Source organism: Rhincodon typus, chromosome 19 (genome assembly GCF_021869965.1).
Source record: "Rhincodon typus isolate 14 chromosome 19, sRhiTyp1.1, whole genome shotgun sequence".
NCBI lineage: Eukaryota > Metazoa > Chordata > Chondrichthyes > Orectolobiformes > Rhincodontidae > Rhincodon > Rhincodon typus.
The window spans coordinates 31,997,530-32,022,962 of record NC_063350.1 but is presented as its reverse complement, the minus strand read 5'-3'; the positions used below and the strand labels follow the sequence as shown (position 1 = coordinate 32,022,962).

Below are 25,433 nucleotides of genomic sequence, written 5' to 3'. Positions count from 1 at the left end.
GACCCGACAGCCTCTATTACTCAACATCATGTTCAATAACTTTAGAGCCTGATTCCATCCTTCCATGATTTTTTAACCACCCCACACCCAATCCCATTATGACAGGGATTGCTTTTAACACAGTCACTACTCTCAGGTACTCCTAAGCCCATTATCACATTATATGGGTAGCATTCAGTACAGTTCATCCATTTTCTCCTACTCTTAGCTCTTGAGCCAGGATGCATTTGGGAAATGTCTTTTCCTGAAGGCTACCTCTGAGGTCACCATCTAATTAAGGATATTGGGTGAGCTCCTCCTACTGGTTTAACCTCAAGTAGAGGTGGACTTTGCTGACAGGAGAACACCAGAATGACTCAAAATGGAGTGACCCCTAGACAGGTGAAAACTATTACAGAAATTGCTGGAAAAGCTCAGCAGGTCTGGCAGCATCTGTGGAGAGAAATCAGAGTTAATGTTTCAGGTCATGTGACCCTTCTTCAGAACTATCTCCTTCTGATTGGTGAAGAAACCCCTCAAGAGACAACATTTGCGTTTTGAACATGGTCTTTGCTGCCAGTAACTCTTAGGGGCATGGATCTCTGACTCTGACACTAATTCCCTAGCACCTTAGTGTGCTGATTGTAACGCGGTCAGCCATGAGTTCCCCAATTGGGGTTGTTAACCTGGTCCAATCAGGGAGCCCTGGCTGACAGATAGGAACAGAGTGTCAGACGTTTTGCTCACTCTGAGATTTGGGTCTGAGGGAGCTGGATCAGTTAATGAATTAATGAATCTCTGTGTAAATTAAGGGTGACTTGTTGACACGATACTGGCCTCTGTGAAGTTATTTCACTTAGGACTGTCACAAGGAAGTCACCTTCACTAAAGTACCAGCTTCCACACATGGCAAGAAGCTGTTCTACCAGTGGCAAATGCTAGAACTTTAAATGGCCCCTAATTACATCAGACAATTAATCAGTTTGCTGGTTTTCTAATCTCAACAAAGCTTCCCAATATTTTTGCAGCTCCCCTTGCCTCCTATTGCATTCTGGGAGATCTCTGCTCGCTGTTTCAGGTCTGAGATCTTTGACCAAATCTGGGAAAAATTAGAAATGTTAAAAATTAGAAAAGTAACAGGGAAGAGTGTGGGATAAAGAGAAGGCCTTTGCTAGGGAGAGGGCAGAAAAGATTAAATGGCAGAAGCTTTCATAATGTAACATTGAATGGAGTGATAATGGGATAAGAAAAGTATCCTGAATAAAGACAGTGGGCAGTGGAAAATATTATTCTGTCATAGAATCATGATGTACAAAAAGAGACAATTTAACAATTATGCACATGCTAACTTTTTCAAAAGAGGTGTCCCGTTAGTCCCTTTCCTCTTCTCTTTCCACATACCCATTCCCCTTCAAGGACTTACTCAATTTCCTTTCAGAAGTAATGATTTAGTCTGTTTCAGACACCCGTTCCTGTAGTTGATGCCTAATAAAATTAAAAGAAAAACTCTAAATCTCGCCTGTGGTTCTTTTGTCAGTACCCTTAAATCCATGTTCTCTGGTAACCTTTCTACCACTGGAAACAATTTCTCTTAACAGGCACCCAGCCAGGTCAGTTTCCAGAGTTGTAACTCTAGGACTTGGCAGGGAAACTTCACACAGTAGTCAACAACAATAAATGTACTTTCATGTGACACTTCCTGCACAACACAACACTCTCATGCTCCTCAGTGCATCCATCGCACCTCCGTCACTCATCCAGCAGCATTTGGGACTCATACCTACCAGTAAAATATTTCACCTCACGCACATCTACTAATGCTGCCAATTTCCTGTTGCACATATCTATCAAAACACTTCAAAATTTTCAACTCTTTGATTAAATCTGCCCTCAACCACAACAATTTTACATTAAGCACCTTTAATATGTTAAAATGTCCCAATATACTTCAATGAGTGATTATCAAACAAAATTTAACATCGAGAAACTTAAAAAAATTAAGACAGATGATCAATGTCTTGGACAAACTTGTTGTTTTTCATGAATGTCTTAAGGAAGATAGAGCTAGATGACAGAGTGGTTTAGGGAAGAAATTAGAATTGAGGCATGGTCATCAGAGCTGAAGTGAGGAAATTCAGGGATGTGCAAGAGACCAGAATTGAAGGGGCACAGAAACCTTAGAGTGGAAGTGATTTTAGAGAGATAGTGCGGATAAAACCATGTAAAATTGTAGCATTGCTGGACTGAGAGCTAAGGTTGAGCACGTTTGAGCACAAGGATAATGGATGAACAAAACTTGGTCTGTGAGGACTTAATGTTGATGGAGAGAGCAATGTGGAAGGCTGGTTGGTTGGGAGATTATTAGAATAGTTAAGATTAAAGTTAACAAATATGTTGCTGGCGAATTCTGAAAACGCCGTGGTAGTTTAGGGACAGGTGTTGAAGACAAGTAATCCAATTCTTCAGTCCCATGTAAATGATGTCTTACAGCCCTAGCAGTAAGTTTACCCTGTCCATCCACCACCCCCACACCACTTTTAAACTGCAACATCCTTCCTGAAGTGTGGTTGCTAGAATTGGATACAATATTTAAGCTGAGGTCTTAGCAGTTACTTACAAAGAATCTGGAATGACTTGCTTGATTTTGTTCTTAGATCTTGGTTTATGCTTTTGCAACAGAATACTCATAATTAATTGGAGCAAATCTCATTATTTCATTACACATGTATTTCAAGTAGGCTATTGTTTCAAGCTGCAAAGTTAAAGAAAGTAAAACATCATGACAAGGAACTGAAAAACTCTAGTGAGTGTATGCTGGTATTAGGTGTAGAAACTTGTTAATTATATGCTGTATTCTACACCCAGTGGTTATGAGATTAAATGTAATAAATCTTTGTATTTTTGGGCTATGAAAGTTTGCATTGTTACTATACTGAAATAATTTTGAGCCATCTGCATTTTGTGAAACTGTACTAAACAGCTAAATATTCTTTTACAGGTCCTGAATATCAGAAAAGAAGATTGCTTCAGGAACTGATAGAAAATGGAAATAATGTAGAAATTACAGACCAGGAGCCTCCATCAATCGAAGAGCCTCCACCTACACCTCCAGAGAGCCCTGGACTCCATGAGAAAGCCACAACTCCACTTGAGTCCTCTCCTGCTGGCACCCCTTCTCCAAGTCCTTTGGAGACACCACCAGAGGTTAGAAAAGTTAGAGGATCAAATCCCAAGATGGAGGACTCAAGCCACTTGAGTCCTGGCAACTGGAATGGTGAGCAAAATAAAAGTAACCGGTCCACCAGTCATCCTGGAACACCTTCTGGTTTATCGACCTTGCAAATTGAGAACAGGTCATCTGCCAATGACCGAAATCCTCTCAGGACCTCCAGTCTCCAGAACAACAGAAGAACCCCTACTAAACTGGAGGAGCAACTACAAAACAACTATGATTTAGACATAAAGCCTCTGGAAAGAATTGAAAGTAAGCCTAATACAAATCAAACGATCAAAGCAAGAGAACCCATCCCACCACATCAGCTGCATGATGCTAAATTCCATGATAGCTACCACAGTTATGCTGTGCGGACACAATTGGGACCTCCTCCTTTAGATTTAGTGGATGATGAAACTCCTGTAAAATTATTGTCAGTTAAGCAAGAAGCACACCCAGCAAAACCTTTAACACCAGAGCCAAAAGCAGAGATCAAAGCAAAAAAGCCTGAACCGGAACCAAAGCCAGCGCCTCAAATGCAAGAAAAAGTACCGCTTCCTAAACAGGAAAAACACTCACAACCCTGGCCAGAATCCAGACCTCAGTCTAAGTCTGAACCCAAGCCTGGGCTTAAACCGATGTCAAAACCAGTACCTAAACTAATAACACAACCTGACACAGCAGGGAAAGAAGTAGCAGACGTGGCACCATTTGATCAGGTGAGTTTTTCATTAGAGCCATGGGTATAATACATGGATTTACAAACTGATCTGCAAACTGTTATCTCCTATGATACAATTTGGCTTTTAGAACAGCTAGATAAATACCCTCAAAGTATATTGTTACATTGACATTAAAATCCAAGCATGTTAAGGGGGCAAAGCAAAGCCACATTGTTGATTTGGATATTAATTGCATACAGGTGGCAGGCGCTAACTGGGGATTCATTTGAGCCCCTATAAATAGATACAGATAGAAAATGTAGTTCTTGGGTTAGGAGGCATATGCTGCAATGTTCAAGTCTAAATAAATATGCAAGTGTTTAAAGATGGTCTTCATTTCTATCCTTTGCTAGCTGGTTCCATGGAATAGAACACATTTATCATGTCAATAATAGTTTGATATATTTAAGAATTGAATTAAATGATGGATCAGATCTTTTACCGGGTTAAGACGCAAGCTTGTACCCTTACGTTTTCCAAAATGCATGCAAGTGTGGAAAAGTTTTCTATACTTAATTTTGTGAAAATTTCAGTGCAGTGGAGACATACTACTATGCGAACTATTACAGAATGAAAAGGTAGAATAAACTTCAGCAAGTATAATATTCTTCATGTTGGTACACCTAACTCCACTGAACCATTTGAAATCACTATATACTGATTATTGTTCAAAATGGCCTTTCTATTTTTTTGATACACCTAAGGATCCAGTTTCCTTATATTGACAGAGCAACAAAGCTTTAAAAAAGCTCAAGGTGACTTAAAGATATTTTGAATGAGTTCAGATCTGGATTCTGTTACATCTAGCCTACTGAAGGGCCTAGAACCTATACTGATTGATCAGAATAAAGGAAAAGTAAATGTTGGGTTATGACTAATGACATTTTGTAAAATTTCATGGAGGATTTCTCTCAATGAGGCCTAGTGAGTTTTCCTGCATAATCATCCCAACCTCAACTAATTAACTATGTAACACCCATCTGTGGCACCCCTCATCAGATGCTGGCCAAATTCTACCATTCAATATAGCTGGAGCAACTTGCCACTGCCAGGATATCCTGGAAAAGACCAGCATTCCTGACATTGGCACCATCTTGGAACCCCATCTGCGCACCTGGTCATTGGCAGTCTGGAGTTTCCCTTCATTGTCAGTGGTTTAGCACGGCCCAATCTAGTGCTGTCACAGCATAGAGGTGGCATAGTTGACATTTCCTTGCACTTACAACTGCACATTCCTACCCTAATTGCTGTTTCCCCATCAGACCACACATTTCAATATTCTGCAGCAGCATCCTTTTTCAGAATCCCAACTAAGTGACAGACACTCTGTCCTCACTGCCCATTGCAACCTTATCATTGTTCACTCTGGGGCCATCAGGGATGGAAAAATATTCAAATAGTGCATAATGGAGTTGTCAGCCATCATTGGAGTGGATAGCCCTTGATTCCCAATAACCATTCTTGAAAGACATCTGCACCCTCAAACACAGAAAAAATTCTCAAAAGTATGGGAATCATGGCAGGTCCAGGCTACCAAGCACAAATGTATACGAAATGATACCAGAGATCGCAGATCACATGCACATTGAAGGAATGGAATCCTTTTTATTGATGAATTGTGCAGCATTGTGATATGCCTGTCTTAGCACATAGTGTGTACTGTCACTTTGCACACGGGGAAAGTGAGCTATATTTCCAAAACCTACTGTCTGGGCTGCAGCACTCACCTCACAGGTAAATTAAATGAAATTGTGTGATTTTAGCACAAGTGGCATTAGTAATATTCTTGATGCATTTGTGGGTGGACAGTTGAGAAATCCCACACAGATTGCTGGTGGGTCCCTGAAAGGAGCACCTTGCATAAAAGTTTAATGCAGTTGTCACCTTCACGACTCCTTAAGGTCACAGGTCCTGCTTCAGTGAACAGGGGGTACAGAAAGTCACTCCTGTAAGCATGTGCTAAGATGTTGGTGTTGGTGTTGGGTATCAAAGATGGAAGTTCATAGGAGCAAGTGGTGAGCTGGAGTTACCAGATACCCATTCAGACTTTCATTTTGGGAATTCTTGGCATGCAGTTTCTATCTGGTGTGATATAGAATAGGAAAATATATATTAATAGGAAAATATATATTAATGAGGTGAGATTCGGTGTTAATGAGACAATAAGCAATAATCTCATTAATAGGCACCTCGCCACTCACTAGTGAGAATCTTGTCTCCCTATCTAGAACTCTCGGAGAATACTTCTTGTTGCTCCTAACATTAAGAGAGATCTCACCGGACTTCTCAGATAATTCTGCCTGATTTTTCACCATAGCCCACGTCATTTAGATTCCATCTGTTGTCTTCAATTTTCCCTGACTTCCACACACAAACCTTACATATTGCACATGTTGGCTTCTGAGCAGTCAACAGGTACATCCAAGATGTGACTGAAACTTGGTAAAATAGGATGACTGCTAAATTGACGTCTGCTGCAGCTACTACTTTCCTTGTGACCTCAGTAATTGATAAGGCACAACACAACCTCTCCTATGCAGACATTCAGCTCAGACAGTTGCAAATACAGAAAAATATCATGAAAGCCTATTTAAGACAACCTGTGTGAGATTGCTTTGCCTGAGGCACACAAATTTTGAATCTTGTCCACGTTGATCAGAGTAGCAGTCAGTAATTCTGTACTACTGTTCTCAAATGAAGTAATTTAAGTACAGCCAGGACTCTGTGGTGCTGTGAATGTGCCTGTCTCTGGACCAAGAGGTCCATGTTCAAGTTCACCTTCTCCAAATATATGTTATAACATCTCTGAGCAGGTTGTTAAGAAAGTATCTATAAGTATGACTTTCTTTAGAGTCATAGAGGGTTTACACTGGGTTGATTAGCTCAGTTGGTTGAATGGCTGGTTTGTGATGCAGAGTGATGCCAACAGTGTGAGATCAATGACAGTGCCTTGTAAGATTGTCTTCCTCAATCTCCCCTTGCCTGGAAGTAAAGCACCTCCAGTCAACGCTCTCTAAGAGACCAACCCAATGGTCCAATAGGACTATGGGACTTTCCCTTTACTGGAGGACTACAGCACAGAAAAAAGCCTTTTGGCCCATTGAGTCTACGCTGGTCAAAAACAACCACCTAACTATTCTACTCCCATTGTCCAGCACTTGGCTTGTAGCTTTGTATGCTTGGCATCACAAGTGCACATCTAAATATTATTTTCTATTTAGAAACAAAGATAATTTTTAAAAGTTTATTCTTCTCTGCTCATATTTGATTACATTTAAAATTTATTTCTTATTTTTGGAATGCCGAAATCCCAAAAGTAAATTTAAAAAATCGCTAAGTCTAAGTTTAAAACTACTTACAAACGTTAATTTTATCATAATGGAGAAAGTTGACATTTCACAAATATAAAAAGATGAAATATTTCTTCTTAAAAATTAAAAAACCAGGGTCCATTATGTTACTTAGCACTAATTATGAAGTTAGTGTGCTGTTTAAAAATCCAGTATGCCTCATTTACAAGATTGGGTTTAGCAATGATTTTTGCAGTCAGAAAAATAGTATAAAAGGGGCAATTCTCAGCAGTTCCTTGATTGTTCAGGTTATAGTCTGGGGATGCCTCAACAGCACACTCTGGAGGAGCACTGTCCATATTATTCTGAACAAACTCTGTCAGTTTCAGTGGCATAATTACAGCTAATATGGACAATTTTGCCATCATTTACCATTGCAAACTTTTATAAAAACAGAAAAGGTCTGATTAATATTTTCACCTTTAACATGTTGGTTTTAACAAAAATAAATCTTGATCACAAAAATTTCGGGTATATGTTTCCAAAGAAGAGCCCTCTATTTGCAAATTCATACTGAACTGCAGGACTTCTGCTTGTTCAATATATAGCATAGATGCTCCCTATAAAAAGATAGATACATCATTTGTCTAGGTCCTTGCTGGTGTTCACATCAGTTGTCAGAACAAACTGCTGGAGATGAATCAGCTCAAAGTAGTGAACAGCTTTGTGACATTATTTCAAGCTCTGGCCACAATACGCATTTATGCTTTATCAATTATCTGAAGCCAACTAGGAAGTATTTCAGTGCTCAATGACAGATCTACCCTCTAAGTCGGATTACCAAGTCTGTATGTAAGTTTGACTTGCTTCTAAAATATGATCACCAGGCAGATTTATTTCTGGAATTATTTCAAAAACACACAATCTACCTTTTCGTCAGGAAGAATGAAAAATTAGACTTAATAGAAAGCCGACATTAGATAAACATGAGTTTGAGCCCTTTCTGGATGAACCAAGTTGCTAGAAATCCACAATTTGTGGCACAAGCAATATAAATGTCATTGTATTGCCATTATCCTTCTGATTAAGGGCTGGATACATCCTATGTCCTGTTCAATAATGCTTCATCTCAACTTATGTAAATCTCATTCTGTATGGGAAGTATTAAAGAATCAAAGTGTTATATTTAATAGTACCGTGCCAACAAAGTTAACAGTGGAATTATTTTCACACATAATGTTTACAATAAGTACTTTTAGTAAGTGCATGATATCAATTAAACTTGTGGTGTTGACTAATGTTTGAACTGTAGCACTGCTTTAATACCATATGTGGTTTAAAATGTCCAGAATGGCATTGCAATGAATATGTTCAAAGGAAATAAGAGAAAGTGTACATGGTCTTTTCAAAAATATTTTTAAAAACCTTTATATAAATAAACCTGTCATGATCTATCTACTGCTTTAGAAAATATCATTGCAAGCATGTCAGACAGTGGGAGGCTGGATGGCTAAAACTCCAGAATTCTGAATTACTTTTCTTATTACAGGATTCTTACAGAAAATAAACAGTTTAATTTTGGAATTGCATATAAATAATTGGCAAAATTAAGTACTTATAGAATATAAACATTTTAAAAACATTATTTGCACGTATTTGAAATAATTAGTGAGAAAATGTTATAATCAACAAGCTGTACATTTTGTTGTACAATACACCCAGAATGTTGACAAATGATTTATGTTTATTTCAGGGACCTAATACCATTATGATTGCCATGGTCATTCTGTTGAACATTGGCCTAGCTGTCTTGTTTGTTCATTTCCTAACATGACATGTTTGTAAGGTAAGAAACAAATTTTCATTCCGATAACCAAGCAATAACAGAAACAACTTGTATTTATGTAGCACCTCTAACGTAATAAACATTCTGAGGAGCCTTACTTCAGTCTCACAAAACAAAAGATGCAGCGAGCCATTTACGAAAGTATTAGGTCAGATGACGAAAACTTTAGTCAAACATGTGGGTTTTGAGGAGTTTCTTAAAAGGAAGGAAATCAAGGTGAAGAGGTAGGGAGGAATTCTAGACCTTAGGACACGGGTAGCTGAACACATATAGTCATCTGTGGTGAAGCGTTTGAGATCAGGGACCATAACAGTCCAGAATTAGAGAAATGCAAGTATTTTGAAAGGTTGAGACTGGAAGAGATTGCAGAGATAGGGAGGGGTGAGGCTTAGGGGATTTCAGAATAAGGATGAGAATTTTGAAATCAAAATATTTCTTGAGCAGAAAGTTGTGAGCACAAGGTTGAATGGGATTTAAAACAAGCTAAGACATATGCAGCAGAATTTTGGATAACTTCAAACTTATAGAGTGAAACATGTAGGAGACCAGCCAGGAATATATTGGAATAATCAAGTCTGGAGGTAACAGACATAGAGGAAGATTTCAGCAGCAGACAAGCTGAGACGATTTTTGAGTAATGCTATGGAGGAGGAGAAAGGCAGTCCTGATGATGGTGTGACTGAAGTCAGTAAATCATTTCAGGGTATGTGACCTCAAGGTTACAAACAGACTGGCTATCTCAGATTGTTGCTAGGGTAAGAGATGGAGTCACTAGCTAGGCATCAGAGTTTGGAATGGGGACCCAGTATTTAATTGGAGGATATTTTTGGCTCATTCAGTACTGGATGTCAGAGAAGCTGTCTGATAATTTAACCAAAGTAGAGGAGTTGAGAGAGGTGGTGATGAGGTAAACCTGAATGCTGTCAGTGTACATCTGAAAACTAACACTCTGCTTTTAGATGATGTCAGTGAGAACATTGGAAGATAGCAGCTTAAGAAATGGGAGCAGGATAAGGCTATTCTGCCCCTAAGCCTACCCCAGGCCTCAACTCCTCTTCTGTGCCAACTCCACATAGCTGCCAGTTGCATGATATTTCAAAAATCTATCTACCTCCTCTTTAAATACTTTCAGTGACTCAGCTGCCACAACCCTTTGAGGTAGAGAATTCCAGATATTCAATACCCTGTGGGAGAAGAGACTCCTTTGCATCTCAGTTCTAACTCATGTTGTCTTATTTTGTAACTATGTCCCCTACTTTGAGACTCCCCTCAGTGCATTTACCCTATAAAGCCGCTCAGAATCTTGTATGTTTCAACGTGATCACCCTTTATTCTTCTAAACTCGAATTAATAAAGATCTAATTCTTTTAGAAATTCTTGACAACCCCTTCATCCCAGGAATCAGCCTTGTGAATCTCTTTCAAACAGCCTCCTAAGCTAATATGTCCTTTTTTAAATACAGGGGCCAAAACTGTACACAGTACTGCAGATGCAGCCTCACCAACATCCTGTACCATTGTAACAAGACTTCCTTGTTTTGAAACTCCAAACCCTTAGCAATAAAGGCCAAAATCTAACTTCTTGTGTTTCATGCAGAAGAGCACTCTGATCCCTCTGCATTGTACTTTTTTTGGAATCTCTTTCCATTTAAATAGTCTACCTGTTGATCCTTCCTACCTCGGTAATTTCCTACATTTAACTCCGTCAACCGAGATTTTGTCCATTCATTCAACCTATCCTTATGTCCTCAAAACAATATGTCCTCCTACCTATTTTTGTGTCATCAGCAAATTTGGATACGTTACACATTGTCCTCTCCTCAAAGTCATTAATGTGGATAGTAAATAATTAGGACTGATCCTTGTGGTACTACACTAGTTACATCTTTCCAAGCTGTAAAAGACCTATTAATCCTGATTCTGTGCTTTCTATGTGTTGACCAATCCTCAATCCACACTAACATATTACCCCTAATACCATGAGCTCTTGTCTTGTGTAATAAGATTTAAGTGACACCTTTTATAGAACATCTTCTGAAAATCCAGATACACTATGTCTACCAGTTCTCCTTTATCACTCTGCTTGTTATAGCCTTAAAGAAGTCCAGCAAATTTATTAAAATGCTTTCTCTTAACCATGTGGACTTTGATTATGTTAAACTTTTCTAAAAGCTCTTATTTCTTCCTTAAAAATAGACTGTAGTTTTTTCCAAAACAACAGATTTTAGGCTAACTGGTCCATAGTTTCCTGCTTTGTGTCTCTCTCCCTTCTTGAACAAGGATATTTCATTAGCAGTTTGCCAGTCCACTGTACCTTCCTAGATTGAAGTAAGTTCTGGGCTATTTTGGCCAATGCCTCCATTATCTTTGCAGACATTTCCTTTATAACCTTTGTATACAAGCAATCAGGTCCTGTGACTTGTCTGTCTTTAGTCCCATTAGTTTGTCAAATTCTTTGTCCCTTGAAACAGAGTCTGTTACAAGATCTTTCCTCTCATTTGCACCTTGTTTATCTGTCCCTCAGAATTGCTTCCAATAGTTTCCTCACTGCTGAGGTTAGACTAACTGGCCTGTAGTTTCCTGGTTTATCTCTTGCTTTCTTTTTGAATAACAGTACCACATAGGCCGTCCTCTAGCATCTTTCCTGTGGCCAGAGAGGAATTGAAATTATTGTCAGCACCCCTGATATGTTCCCCCTTGCCTCATTCACCAGCCCAGGACACAATTCATCTAGCCCAGGAGATTTATCTACTTTTAAGCCTGCAAGATCACTCAGAACTTCCTCTCTGTCTGAACTACCTTATTTAATTAAATCACAGTTATTCTCCGTCTTACTCGTGAACACCAACACAAAATGTATATTTAGAACCTTAGCGACATCATCTAGCTCCCCATGCGAATTACCACTGTGGTTCTTAATTGTCCCTATTCTTTCCCTTTCATCTTTAATGCGCATGCAAAATAACCGAGGATTTTCCTTTATTTTATCTGCTAACGCCCTTTAATGCTTAGCCGAACTCGTCCTAGCCCTCAACAACTTCTCTTTCAATTCCTCCCACTTTCTACAGACAAAGGGGGTGGCCATGGGTACCCGCATGGGCCCAAGCTATGCCTGCCTCCTTGTAGGTTACGTGGAACAATCCCTCTTCCGTAGCTACACTGGCTCTAAACCCCACCTCTTCCTCCGTTACATTGATGACTGTATCAGCGCCGCCTCATGCTCCCACGAGGAGCTCGAACAGTTCATCCACTTCACCAACACCTTCCACCCCAACCTTAAGTTCACCTGGACCATCTCTGATACCTCTCTCTCCTTCCTGGACCTCTCTGTCTCCATTTCTGGCGACCATCTGGAAACCGATATCCATTTCAAGCCCACCGACTCCCACAGCTACCTAGAATACATCTCCTCCCACCCACCTTCCTGCAAAAATGCCATCCCCTATTCCCAATTCCTTTGCCTCTGCCACATCTGCTCCCAGGATGAGGCATTCCACTCCCGAACATCTCAGATGTCCTCGTTTTTCAAGGACCGCAACTTCCCCCCGTCAATGGTCGAGAACGCCCTCGACCGTGTCTCCCGCATTTCCCGCAACTCATCCCTCACACCCCCTCCCCGCAATAACAACCAAAACAGAATCCCCCTCTTCCTCACGTACCACCCCACCAACCTCTGGATCCAACGCATCATCCTCGGACATTTCCGCCATCTGCAATCCGACCCCACCACCAAAGACATTTTTCCCTCCCCACCCTTATCTGCTTTCCGGAGGGACCACTCTCTCCGTTTCTCCCTTGTCCACTCCACACTCCCCTCCAGCCCCACCACACCCGGCACTTTTCCCTGCAACCGCAGGAAATGCTACACCTGCCCCTACACCTCCCCCCTCACCCCCATCCCAGGCCCCAAGAAGACTTTCCACATCAAGCAGATGTTCACCTGCACATCTGCTAATGTGGTATACTGTATCCGCTGTTCCCGTTGTGGCCTCCTCTACATCGGGGAAAACCAAGCGGAGGCTTGGGGACTGCTTTGCAGAACACCTATGCTCGGTTCGCACTAAACAACTGCACCTCCCAGTCACGAACCATTTCAACTCCCCCTCCCATTCCCCAGATGACATGTCCATCCTGCGCCTCCTGCAGTGCCACAACGATGCCACCCGAAGGTTGCAGGAACAGCACCTCATATTTCGCTTGGGAACCCTGCAGCCCAATGGTATCAATATGGACTTCACAAGCTTCAAAATCTCCCCTCCCTCTATCACATCCCAAAACCAGCCCAGCTTGTCCCCGCCTCCCTAACTTGTCCTTCCTCCCACCTATCCCCTCCTCCCACCTCAAGCCCCACCCCCATCTCCTACCTACTAGCCTCATCCCGCCCCCTTGACCTGTCCGTCCTCCCTGGACTGACCTATCCCCTCCCTACCTCCCCACCTACACTCACCTTTACTGGCTCCATCCCCGCCTCTTTGACCTGTCTGTCTCCTCTCCACCTATCTTCTCCTCCATCCATCTTCTATCCGCCTCCCCCTCTCTCCCTATTTATTTCAGAACCCCCTTCCCCTCCCCCATTTCCGAAGAAGGGTCTAGGCCCGAAATGTCAGCTTTCCTGCTCCTCTGATGCTGCTTGGCCTGCTGTGTTCATCCAACTCTACACCTTGTTATCTCAGATTCTCCAGCATCTGCAGTTCCTACTATCTCTGAAACCCTTTAATGCTCCCTTTTTTCTGTCCTAATTTCCTTTTTAAGGTCGCCGTTACATATTCTATACTCCTTTAGTGCTTCTGCTGTTTGAGCCCTTGGTATCTGCCATAAGTGTCCCTTTTTCTTTTGATATCTCTTGATATCCAGTGTTTGCCAGATTCGTTGATCCTACCCTTTATCTGTATTGGAACATGTTGGCCCTGTACTCTCCATATTTCTTTCTTGAATGCATCCGACTGCTCTGACACAGATTTACCTAAAAGTATCTGTTCCCATTCCACTCTGGCCAACTAATTTGTGATCTTATTGAAACTAGCCTTCCCCCCAATTTACGTTGACTTCAGGCCCATCTTTGTCCTATTCCATGACAACCCTGAATCTAATGGATTATTGATCACTGTCTGCAAAATGCATGTCCAATGATATTTTAACCACTTACCCAATTTCATTATCTAAAATTGAGTCCAAATCCTCTCTTGTAGGCACTTCTATGTACTGACTTTAAAAGCTGCCCTGAATGCATTTTAAGAATTCTGGCATGTTGAAACCTTTAACACTATGACTAGCCCAGTTATTGTTGAGGAAGTTAAAATTCCCCACTATCACTTCCCTATTACCCTTCCCTGCAATTTGCCTACATATCTGCTCTTTTTTTCCCGACTGTTAGGGGGCCTACAGTACAAGCCTGGCAATGTAATTGCTCCATTTTGGTTTTCCCCCTTTACAGGTGTTTCCCTCTCATTCATATCTGCCATTATCATCCCTCTCCTCAAAATAAAACTCTTGACCACACAGTCCTTGTATAGACGTAGAGAGGGGTGATAATGGCAAATTTGAATGAGAGGGGAACAACACCTGTAGAGAGGAAACTTGCAATGATATTGGCCCACATCGATATCAGGAGGATATTCAACGATGAGTAGTTTAATGTGAATAAGACCACTGGAACAAGAGGTGGGTTATAAGGACAAGATAAGCACAGAGGGAACATGAGGGAAATAAAGAAACTATATAAAAAAAAGAGTTCAGAGTACAGCAGGGCGAGCATTAGAGGAAGTTTAGCTCAGTGGGCAAGTGTAAGGGAGGGAAGCAACAGAGGTAGTAGATCAAATGGTCTAGATGTCAGTGACAAAAGTTAACAAACTCCTTGCACTTACAATTGTTCCACAACATGTCTAATTCTTTAACAATCTTTATGTGATTCAATTCTAAAATCAAAAGCCTAAGGTTCTTTTTTATAACAGTTTTAGAAATTTCCTCTTAACGCAAGAATGACGTCACTCAAATTCTTTATGATCATTGCAGAAGCTCTTGCGCTCCTTTTCCCAATGAGAATAAGGAAGACGACGTTTGGAAAATTAAACATCCTGCAAGACTCGACACAAAGACACTGCAGAGTCTGATTACACTGGCCCCTTCTGAAGACTTCCTTGATCTGTTTGCTGTCACCAGTTTGTGCCCTACAATTTTGGAAATGAGATACATTGGAAGATCTACATCTGACCTGAATTTATTTGTAGAAACTAACAACTGCCTTACCTTATGCCTGTGTTTATATTATACAGTACTAGCTGCCAAGGATTGTGCTTGAAAGCTTGAATTATTCTATTGTATAAAGGGATGGGAGGAGAGAAAAACACTTATAGAAAAGAAAAGGTTGACTTAGATAAGGTAGATCTTGCTCACATATTTTTGTAGGCTTGATGACATTTTTGGTTAATCTAGGTACAATGAAAAGAAGAATTCAATATGAATATTGCTGTACATACTCAACTCTTAAGTCCAAAAGATTTAGGGCTATATTTTCCTCTGTTCATTATTCCTGGTGAAAGAAAGTAAAGTGGTGTTTCCCATTTTATACACATTTTTTTCTCCACTGAACATAACAGAGGACAGTACTTTCTTAGAGATTGTCTTTTGGAAAAAGATTATGGATGCTTTGCACTGCATTCATAGGGCTTTTTATATGTTGTGAAGGGAAATATTGGTCTATTGTGAATTTAACACATTGTTCTCTCTCTCTCTCTCTCTCTCTCTCTGCATTACAGTCCTAATCAGATGAGTAAGAGAATTATGATTCATGTTTGTTGCATGTTTGTCAATGAGCTATTTTTTCATAATATTTTAAAATTAATTATGCCACCTACCATACTTAAGTCAGTATTCATTTTTGAGCAATGCTGTAATAAGCTAAGCGAAAAGGGAATGCACAAATCTGCTCTTAACATCATAATGCTTTCAGAATTAAATTTATTAAACATTCAAGGAAGACCAGCACTACTTTGCAACAAATTTAATACTGCTTTACATTTTGAATGCCGTATTAGTTTTTTAAAAAAAAGCATAATTGCAGTTAGTTACCTTATACTTTTGACAAGACTTTTTGGCACATCGAAGCTGTACAACTACTCAAGGTATGAACTACAGACTTTGTTCCTCCTTCAAATATTAAAAAAAATGTCTAACAGTATTTCTGTCAATGCATTCAAAGTACATCAGTCAGCTTAAACCAGCCTTGTCTCATAGCACTAGCTACTTGATTGCTTTCAGGGTATTACCTTTCCATTTTTGTGCTGAAGTACAAAATCTTTTGAGCTGTTTTTTCTTGCCTTTCTCTGCATGTGTGCACATTGTAGAATGATAGCATAGATGATTTTAAATTTTGTTTTACATAGGACAAGGTATGTATTCTTTTGCGTGGGTATGCATTAAGAACTGTTTTTACCTTGTAAGATTTATATATAAAAAGATAAAAGTACCTCAGAGATGCATGCTTCTCCAAAATTTTGATTGAAATGCTTATTTAATATTTTCAGGTCTTGTTACAAGATGAACAATTTCACCAGCCACACTGAACTCTTATCTTCCAGATATTTATTCAATTTCTATAAATAAGTATTGGTAATACTACTTTGTTGGGTAATACCCCAAGAAGGATTTTGTGGGATGTGGTCAAGTAAAGAAACGTGTATTTATATCCTGCAACATAGTAGTTTTAAAAATCCTCCTTAATTTGAATATCCAAAATATTATATAGTATTCTGACTGTCTTTTTTACACTGCCTCATGAGACAATTAAAGTGAAATGAATCAAAATTAATGTAACTGATTCACAAGACAGTTATTACATTGAATAGTTTTGACATAGTAGACTGAGTGGGAAGTTTAGTTCAGTCATATTATCAGAACCATGAGGATTAGTGCCTTAAATTACAGATTTCTTATTGCACACAAAATACTTCAAATCGTAATTTATCTCATTGATTGAGTTTCAAAACTCCATATTGGATGATATGAATCACCATTGTATGACCCAGGATCTATAGATACAGGAAGTCACATGACTAAACCATAACAACTTCCTGGAAAATGCACTAACTTGTAAAGGTTATAAACCATAGTAAACCTAGTATATTCCAAAGCTCTAAAATCATGGTCTTTCTATAATATTTATTTTCTCAATTTGAAATAATAAAACTGATTTTTTTAAAATTTTGACAGTATTGTTGAAAATAGTGAGTAGCAGACTGGTCACCAACTACGAAATCTTCCCGATTATTGTTGCGTCTGACTCTAATGGCATAAACAGTTAGCGAGCATGATAGGCAACCAGCCTGTGGTCATCTGTTTTCTACTATCACTACAAGGTGAAATCACTTGTCTGTTTGCTTAATTTGATGATTATCATCATGTTGGGACTGATTTTTAACTAGTTGAGATTGGCATTTATGACGAGGTAACACCATCAGATGGGTTTAAGAAATTTTCTGGTCTGCTGGAAGTACTACACCGCGCCATTTTAAAAGGGCCTTCTCATCAAGACCCAAGGACATGCCAATTTCAAATGATAGGCATCTTTACTGTGCAAATCAGGGTATAGTTAGGACCTTGAATTCAATTTCAAGGTGACATGGTGGGAGAATTTATTGCATACAGTTCATTCATGTTCCTTTCCTTTCAGCAGCTTAAACAGTGATCTGTAAATGGATCCATTCCAGAAGCTGCGCTAAAACTTTTTTCCAAATTAAATTTGTGCAAAGCCAGGAAGAACCGTGATTCTCCCCGTAAGTCCAGAAAGAAACTACAAATCATTGATGGTGTGAATTTACATCTTGCACTTTGCAACTTGCAGGGGAGATGTAGACACAGCTAGAAAGTTGCAGCAAAATGTTAACTGAGTGTTCAGCTTCCCTGTGTTATACATCTAGGGCCAGATTTTTGCAGCTGTGGGGACTCCAGAGACTTTTAAAAATACTAGTAGGACCCAAATCTGGAAGTCCTGCTACACCTCCCATTTTGGCAGTGTGATAAAGGATTCAGGAATTGATTCAGACATGAGGGAAACCTGAACTCAACTGGGTCCTTTGAACTCTGTGCTATGTTCAAACTGATCCCATTTTCATTGCCGCAAGGGCGCTATCCCACTGTGAGAGTTATAACCCTTAGAGAGATGATAAAAGCTCGAAGGGCCTGACAAAGTATGTAGTATTGTAAAGTTAAATTGCCAACCCTTTACAAATTGAAACTGCAGATGCTGGAGATATGAAGCAAAAACAGGAAATGATGGAGAAACTCAGCAGATCTGGTTGCATCTGTGAGGAGAAAACAGAGTTAATGTTTTGCGTCCTGTGACTCTTCTGTACTGATCCAGTTCTGATGAAGGGCCTAATAATTATGAAAACAACTGGTTCAAAATCACAGAGAACAGAAGCAAGCCTTTCAAAGAGTCTGAATGGTTCTGAAGAGTCACCAAACTTGAAACATTAATTCTGTTTTCTGTCTCCACAGATGCTCAGACCTCGCTGAGTTTGTCTAGTACTTATTTTTTGTTTCAACAAAAAATGTCTATGTCTGAGAGTTGAAGAAAATCTGCTCAAACAGTGTGAATAGCTGTTTTTAGAGTACTATTAATGATAGGTTATGGAAAGCAGCTAACTATTATTATAATTCGGAGGAGGGGTTTAAGTTCATAATTTAATTGACAGCTCAACGCATAGGTTATTTAAAGATTGCCCATCTTTGTGTGTTTATGAATAAAAGTACTTATTCTTTTATATAGCGCATTAAGTACTTGAGGGGAATTAAATATATTGACATAATTTGAATGGGACTTTTTTGTACTGTGGAACCTAAGAGATTTTCTAGAACTCTATTTTGTTTAATAGATCATGGGCGTGTGTTGGCATTGGTGCTTTTAGGGGCTGTGGGTGGGGGTTGTGAGTTGGCATAAATGGCATAAGAGATCATGAAAGTGGGTGAGCAGAGACTGAGGGAGTATTGTGGGTGGGATGAATATGCTGTGCATGGACATGAGAATTGAGTGGGGAGGTGTTATGTTTAGAGGGCTTAATGGTTGAAAAAAGAACTGGGACGAAACTACAGAGAATAGAAACAAGCCTTTCAAAGAGTCCACATAGTGGCACTCCTATAGCCCTTGTGGTTACCTCCAATCTGCCCGACTCCACAATCCCATTGCCCTCATTTTCCCCATCCCCTGCTTCCCTGGCACACACATCCCAATGGGGGACATGCTTTCAGGATATGGCAAGTTGAGCTGAGAAATTTCCCAAATCAAACAATTGGTATCAGGCAGAATTAATCTCTAGTTTCCCACTGGCAGAATGGCAGGTGAGGGGAAGTCATTGTTCTCCACCAGGCAGCTGGCTGGAATGTTTAAAAATTACCCCTTCATTTCCTTGTAAGGAAGCATTTTTGGAATTGTGCAATATGTCCTTCAATCTTGGATGCCACCGGTCTTTTTTAAAAATATGTCTGCTGGCCCTGATTTCTGCACTCAGTTAAAAGTCACCCTGATAATTGTCACATATCAAGTGCCTAGACATCCTGTAAATATTGCTATGATCGATATGAATACTGCACACAGCTGTTTTGCAATTGAACATGAAATTTTCAGAATATGGAATCTAATTTTAAAATGCCTTTCTTTTTGCATGTAATTGAATGCCATGTTTTCGGTGGGGGTGATCGGAACAGGAACTTCTGATACGTAAATTTTATTCTTTGACCTAAGCATTATGCAGAAGTCAAGAACAGACTGGCTAATAACAAGCAAATAAAACAGGTTAAAAATTAAGCTGATTCAAAAACAGCTTTGCTGAATATTTCAAAGAATGTATACTTCTTGTGGGATCCACAATGAATTACAACAATGCAATTGTGATTGAACACAAAATATTTTAACGAATGCTTTGACAAGCTGCCAATCTTTATTTCAGTTTGATCTGGTAAAGGAAATAAAGACAATGGATTTTTTTTTTGCTGAGTCGGTACCGAGCAGATACTGTCATCAGATAGGCCTGCCCTTGCGTGATAGGTTTCCAAAATACTTGCGTGTCAAGTGCTAAAAGGGTAAGCTGATAATGGTGCAGGGAGAGAAATAACGAAGCTGGGGCTTGAGTGAACAGGGCAAGAAACTGCATAACCCTAGCTTTTTCGAATTAGATTGAAGCATTGTGAACCAAACATTGCAAGAACCGGGGAGGAACTGCATATTAAAATGGATGAAATCAATGCCAAATAATTTCCAGGAAGAGAAATAATCAGAGTGGGAAAGAAGGTTTAGACAAAAAGTGAGGCAAAACATTAAATTAAAATTTTTACATTTTACAATTAATAAAAACTTAAAACCTGAATTAATGAGAGTCTACACTCGTAATGGTTAGTTTTCAGTACCAGAAAGGGTGATTAGCATTAATACTTTGTTACGTTGTTAAAGGGATACTTAGATCGCAAATGACAACTCCTGGTGGTGAGTGTAATTCATAACAACTGTGCAAACACCCGAATTTCACATTAGTCAATATACTGTCAGTGTGGAGATTGACAGTGACATGCCTTTTTTGTGAAGTCAGTGGCAGAGCTGAATATCCTGGATATCAGCTTTTCGATCACCATATTAAATAACCAGAGCATTTTCACTTGATGTTGCTGTGCCATTTACGGATGAATAATGGTGAAGGTTATTTCCTGCTTAATTTGCCAATAAATTATGTTGAATGTTTTGTTATGATTTAAGTAGAGATCAGTAACTTATTTTTCAAAAAAAAAATGAAATTCAAAATCCCAGGTAAATACCAAAAGAATAAAGGCATAAAATTGCACAATTTTAGACTTTTTTAATTCATAGAGGAGAAAAACAAAGCAAATACTAAATACTGTTTAAGCTAGCTATCTTAGTTATCTCCATTGCTGTAGGAGGTCCTGCTGTGTAGTGGCCTATCCCAGCCATCTTCAGTGACTTCATCAATGACTTTCCCTTCATCATTACATGAGAAGTGGAATAGTTCACTGATTGCACAACATTAAGCACCATCCGCAACTCTGGATACTAGTACATTGTGTCCAATTGCTGCAAGTCCACTGCAACTGTCAGGCATGGACTGATAGGTAGCAAGTAATTTTCAGATCACACAAGTATCAGACAGTGACCATCTTCAACCAGTGAGAATCTAATTATTTACACTTTTCATTCAACTGAATATTAGACTATCGACATCCTGAGGGTTACTGTTGACCAAAACATGAACTGCACATGCCATTTAAATACATTGGTATAAGAGCAGGTTGAAGGCTGAAAATTCTGAAGCAAATAATTCATCTCTTAATATCAAAGCCTCTCCAATTTTAATGAAGATCCGTAGCTGAGGTTGTGGTTGGAGTTGTTGGCTGGTTCGGCGAGTTGGCTGGTTTTTCATGCAAATGTTTTGTCTCCTTTCTAGGTGATGCTGTCAGTGCTGTGTACCTCCGTTGAAGCGCTGTTGTTCTGTCCTGGTCCGGTCTGTCATGGCAGCAAAACGGCACGACTAATTCTTCATTTCAATGCACTCCAACATAGAAGGACGTCAATTTAACAGGGACAAAGCTATAGTACTAGGACAAGTGAGACAAAGACAAGCACAAGAATTCCTGGAGGCCTGGTTTTCAATCATTTCAACAAGTTGAAATAGACCCCATCTAATACCACTACAGTACAAAACCGGAAACAAGACTGCCCACCATGATAAACTGGACCTTACGAATTCAGAGCGGGACGGAACAACAGCACTTCAATGGTGGCCACGCAGCACTGACGATGTCACCTAGAAATGAGACGAAACGTTTTCATGAAAAGTCAGCTTGGCAAACCAAACAACAACTCCTTTCCAATTCTCTATAAGACATGAGTCAGAAGTATGATTGAACACTCTACACTTCCTTACAAGAGTGTAGATCCAAAAAAGACTGAAAAAGCTTGACACTATATAGGAGAAAGCAGTGGGCTTGATTGGCAATTGATTCACCATCTTTCATACTGTCTGTCACTGATGCAGTGACAGCAGTTTGTACCATCTACCCAAGATGCACTGTACCAACTCAGCAAGCCTCCTTTGACAGCACCTTCCAAAACCCTGACCTCTAGAAGGATGAGGGTAGCAGATGCATGGCAACACCACCACCCAGGGCAAGTTCCCCTCCAAATCATACACCACCCTGTAATGTAATTATGTTGCTTTTTCTTCATTCTCATTAGATCAAAATACTAGAATTTCCTAACAGCACTACAGGTTTAAACATGAGACAGTCTGCAGGATCTGCAAGAAAGCATCTCACCCCCCTCTTTCAAAGGGAATAAGGGACGGGCTATAAATTCTGGCATAGCAAGCAATGCCCACATCCTATGAACTAAAAAAAACCCACATAATCAACATGCATTAAACATGAACTAACAAATTGCTGTTGGATTACTATCTGTAAATTACACATTAAATGGCAACTATAATTAAGGTAGATCTTGCAAATTGGTTTAGCAGTCTAGCATACAGATCAGGTCAAACTCAGGCGACAAAATCATTAAAAACTGTGTCTTCCTGACAACGAATTTCATCTCCCAGGACTTGAGCTCCATGAGCAAAGTCTTCACCAAAACTGGTATATGTCTCCAGAAGTTACCTCCAACTGAAAGAAATAACTGAAGTAAATAATCTCTTTGCTTATTCTTAGCTTCTCAGCCTAATGTCTTTTATTTGTGTTGCCTGTACTGCATCACTGGACTCACCAATGCAACTTTGATAACTTTGCATTATGTGAACTTGTTTCAGTCAGCTCAGTTTTGGTTTCAGTTTTCTTTCCTTATGAACTGTGTAGGTCAATTTTGTTGCCTTGTTGCCCTATTGAGGTCGATCTTAAAAAATTGCTAGTTTAAAATCAAGATTCCATCAAAACATACAACCCCATGCATTTTAGTCAGCATTATTTTAAGACCAGTAGTAATCAGATCATGGTAACTGATTAGAAAATCTAGGCCAAATTCTTACTTTAAGATGAGATTTCAATTAGTTTTGTGAACAAAACAAAAAAGACATATGTTCAAGATAAATTTATTCCAACTATTTTTATACAAGTCTCCAGACCTTTGTAAGAAAATATGACTTCTGTCAACCCTATTAGATTATGACACTGCATGAAACTAAAGATTATTTTGTATTTTGGTGTAATCAGATACTTTGGACTCTGAATGTAATATATGAGATAAACTTTGTTTCTGCTGTAGTAGATCTGCTCCGATGATATTTGTCACTTAAAAAATAATGACACATACTGAGTATAAAATGAGAATTTTAAGTCTAAATTAGCTAATTGCCACAACTGACTAAATGTTTCCATGTAATTTCTTACTGCTTATTGCTTATCAATATACGATTAAACTAGTGACGTTGAAAAGAATATCCATGCTTATTTTATGTAGTTTTCAAACTCAAGCATCCATTTACTTACTGTATGGTAGTCTCAGCAGAATTTGCAACATTAGATGTAACCTTGTTATTTACATTAGAATACATTCACCATTTAGATGTTTTAATACTCTTATATGACTCTAGACAATTAAACTTTGTTCTCTCTTTTCTGTTACTGTTACTATATATGCAAAAAAAAATTTAGGTCCATGTTCCACTTATGTTCAACCTTTTCATGGCAGTTATTCATATTTTAAATCTTCATTCCACCTTTGGACAGGATTTAATCACCGATACAGAAACCTTGAGGTATAGAAACTAGGAGATAATGCAGTTAAATTGGAAGTAACGGTGTTATGTGTCTATTTTTCTTGACATATAAAAATCTGAGGAGTCAAAAACCAGTTTGTACTTTGCTGCAGAAAACAGCAATATATGTTTTGTATTTTTACCTGGCTGAGAACAGCAGTGACATAAAATACTCTGAAGTACAGCCTGTGGCCATTTTTGGATTTTGACATGGATATAACTTAATATTAACAATGTTTAACCTGTATTTCTTTAAACTGTTATAATGCATGTATTGTTTGATGTCTAGCTCAGGCTAACAGGATTTTAAGTTCCATTATTTCTGCAAAAGACTAAAATAATTAATTATGTAAGTAAGCTATTGTAATTTTTAAGATTACTTAATTATAGTATTAATTTCTTGTAAATAATTTTATTGGTATGAAAATATTCTTCTGATTAGAGAAACAATAATGTCTTTAACAAAATAACTGACAAGGTAGAAATGATTTGATATCTAAACCTGAGAAGTGACCTTATCAGTAAATGGGTTGAATTCCATAAATTAAGCCTTGCTGGCATTAGACCTGGAAAACCGGAGTTTAGTTTCCTGTTGGCTTAATGGAAACTTGAAGCTGCATTAAATGTACACTGTGTGATTGAGCTAGACGCAGAGCCTTTATTAGTTCAGACTTGGGTCAGACTTAATTGGATGTTATTTGCTCTTCTTTACTACACTGGGGGCAATAGATTTTTGAAAGAAGTCAATAAAGCAACATATGTAAATTGTACAAGGTCTGCATTGTATCTTACAGGACTTTTGATGTGATAGAACAATGTTAAATTCTATAGGACTTTTGTTACATTTCAGGGTTAGATAGGGTTAGGGTCAGTCTCACCTGCGATATGGTTAGGGTTTGTTCAAAATCGCAGGATGTTGATATTGGCACATGCATAATGAACAGTGTGAGATTATTCACTGAGGATGCTGCTCAGATAAGAAAAGGATACATTATGCCAAAACTGGGACTTTGTCTCAAAATTTCCCCTACAAATAGGTGAGGTTGCTGAATAGCATCGGTAATTTATATTCATGATAACTTCACGCCCAAACATTAATTTTGCTTATAGTGTGTGTATATGTGTGTTGAACACAAATTGAAGTCCAAGTGCTGAGTGACCCTCAGTTCAATTATGTTGCATTTGTAGGCCTTCCAAATAAAAAAAAACTAAATCTGAATTAAGGCTCCATGGACTAACAAGATGGCATGAATACTATAAACACTATATAAAACTAATCCTGCTGGTCTACTTTATGACGATATTAATGCATTTTCTTGTTTGTATGAACATTTTCCCTTCACTGTTGCTTTTAAATAAACGTACTTTTCATTCTTTGGTTTTGTATTGAACATTTGTCCAAAACTTTCAAATGGATTTGTTTAGCAGTCTGCCAAGTTAACTGAGCTCAGGCAGAATGACAGTAAGTAGCTATAAATAACGTCACTACACTTGAAACAAGGTAAAACAAAAATCTAGTCTGGATTTTCACTGCTTTTAACATCCAGTGATTCACTACTAGAAGTGCATGTAGCAGCGAGTATGGAGTATTTCAGCCTTGGTGTCCCCTTCCATAGTCAAATAGTCACCATTC

General features: G+C 38.9%; 1 protein-coding gene across 2 annotated transcripts in view; it reads left to right on the top strand.

Moving 5' to 3' along the window:
* The window catches only part of jph2 (junctophilin 2), a 100,928-nt gene extending 75,752 nt beyond the window's left edge, over nucleotides 1-25,176 (top strand). For both annotated transcript variants that reach the window (XM_048608397.1, XM_020532630.2), the window contains exons 4-6: nucleotides 2,978-3,912; nucleotides 8,959-9,051; nucleotides 15,063-25,176. In XM_048608397.1, the coding sequence (XP_048464354.1) occupies nucleotides 2,978-3,912; nucleotides 8,959-9,039 (1,016 nt within the window). In that variant the 3' untranslated portion in view covers nucleotides 9,040-9,051; nucleotides 15,063-25,176. The remainder of the gene's footprint in view (nucleotides 1-2,977; nucleotides 3,913-8,958; nucleotides 9,052-15,062) is intronic.
* The last annotated feature ends 257 nt before the right edge of the window (nucleotides 25,177-25,433 follow it).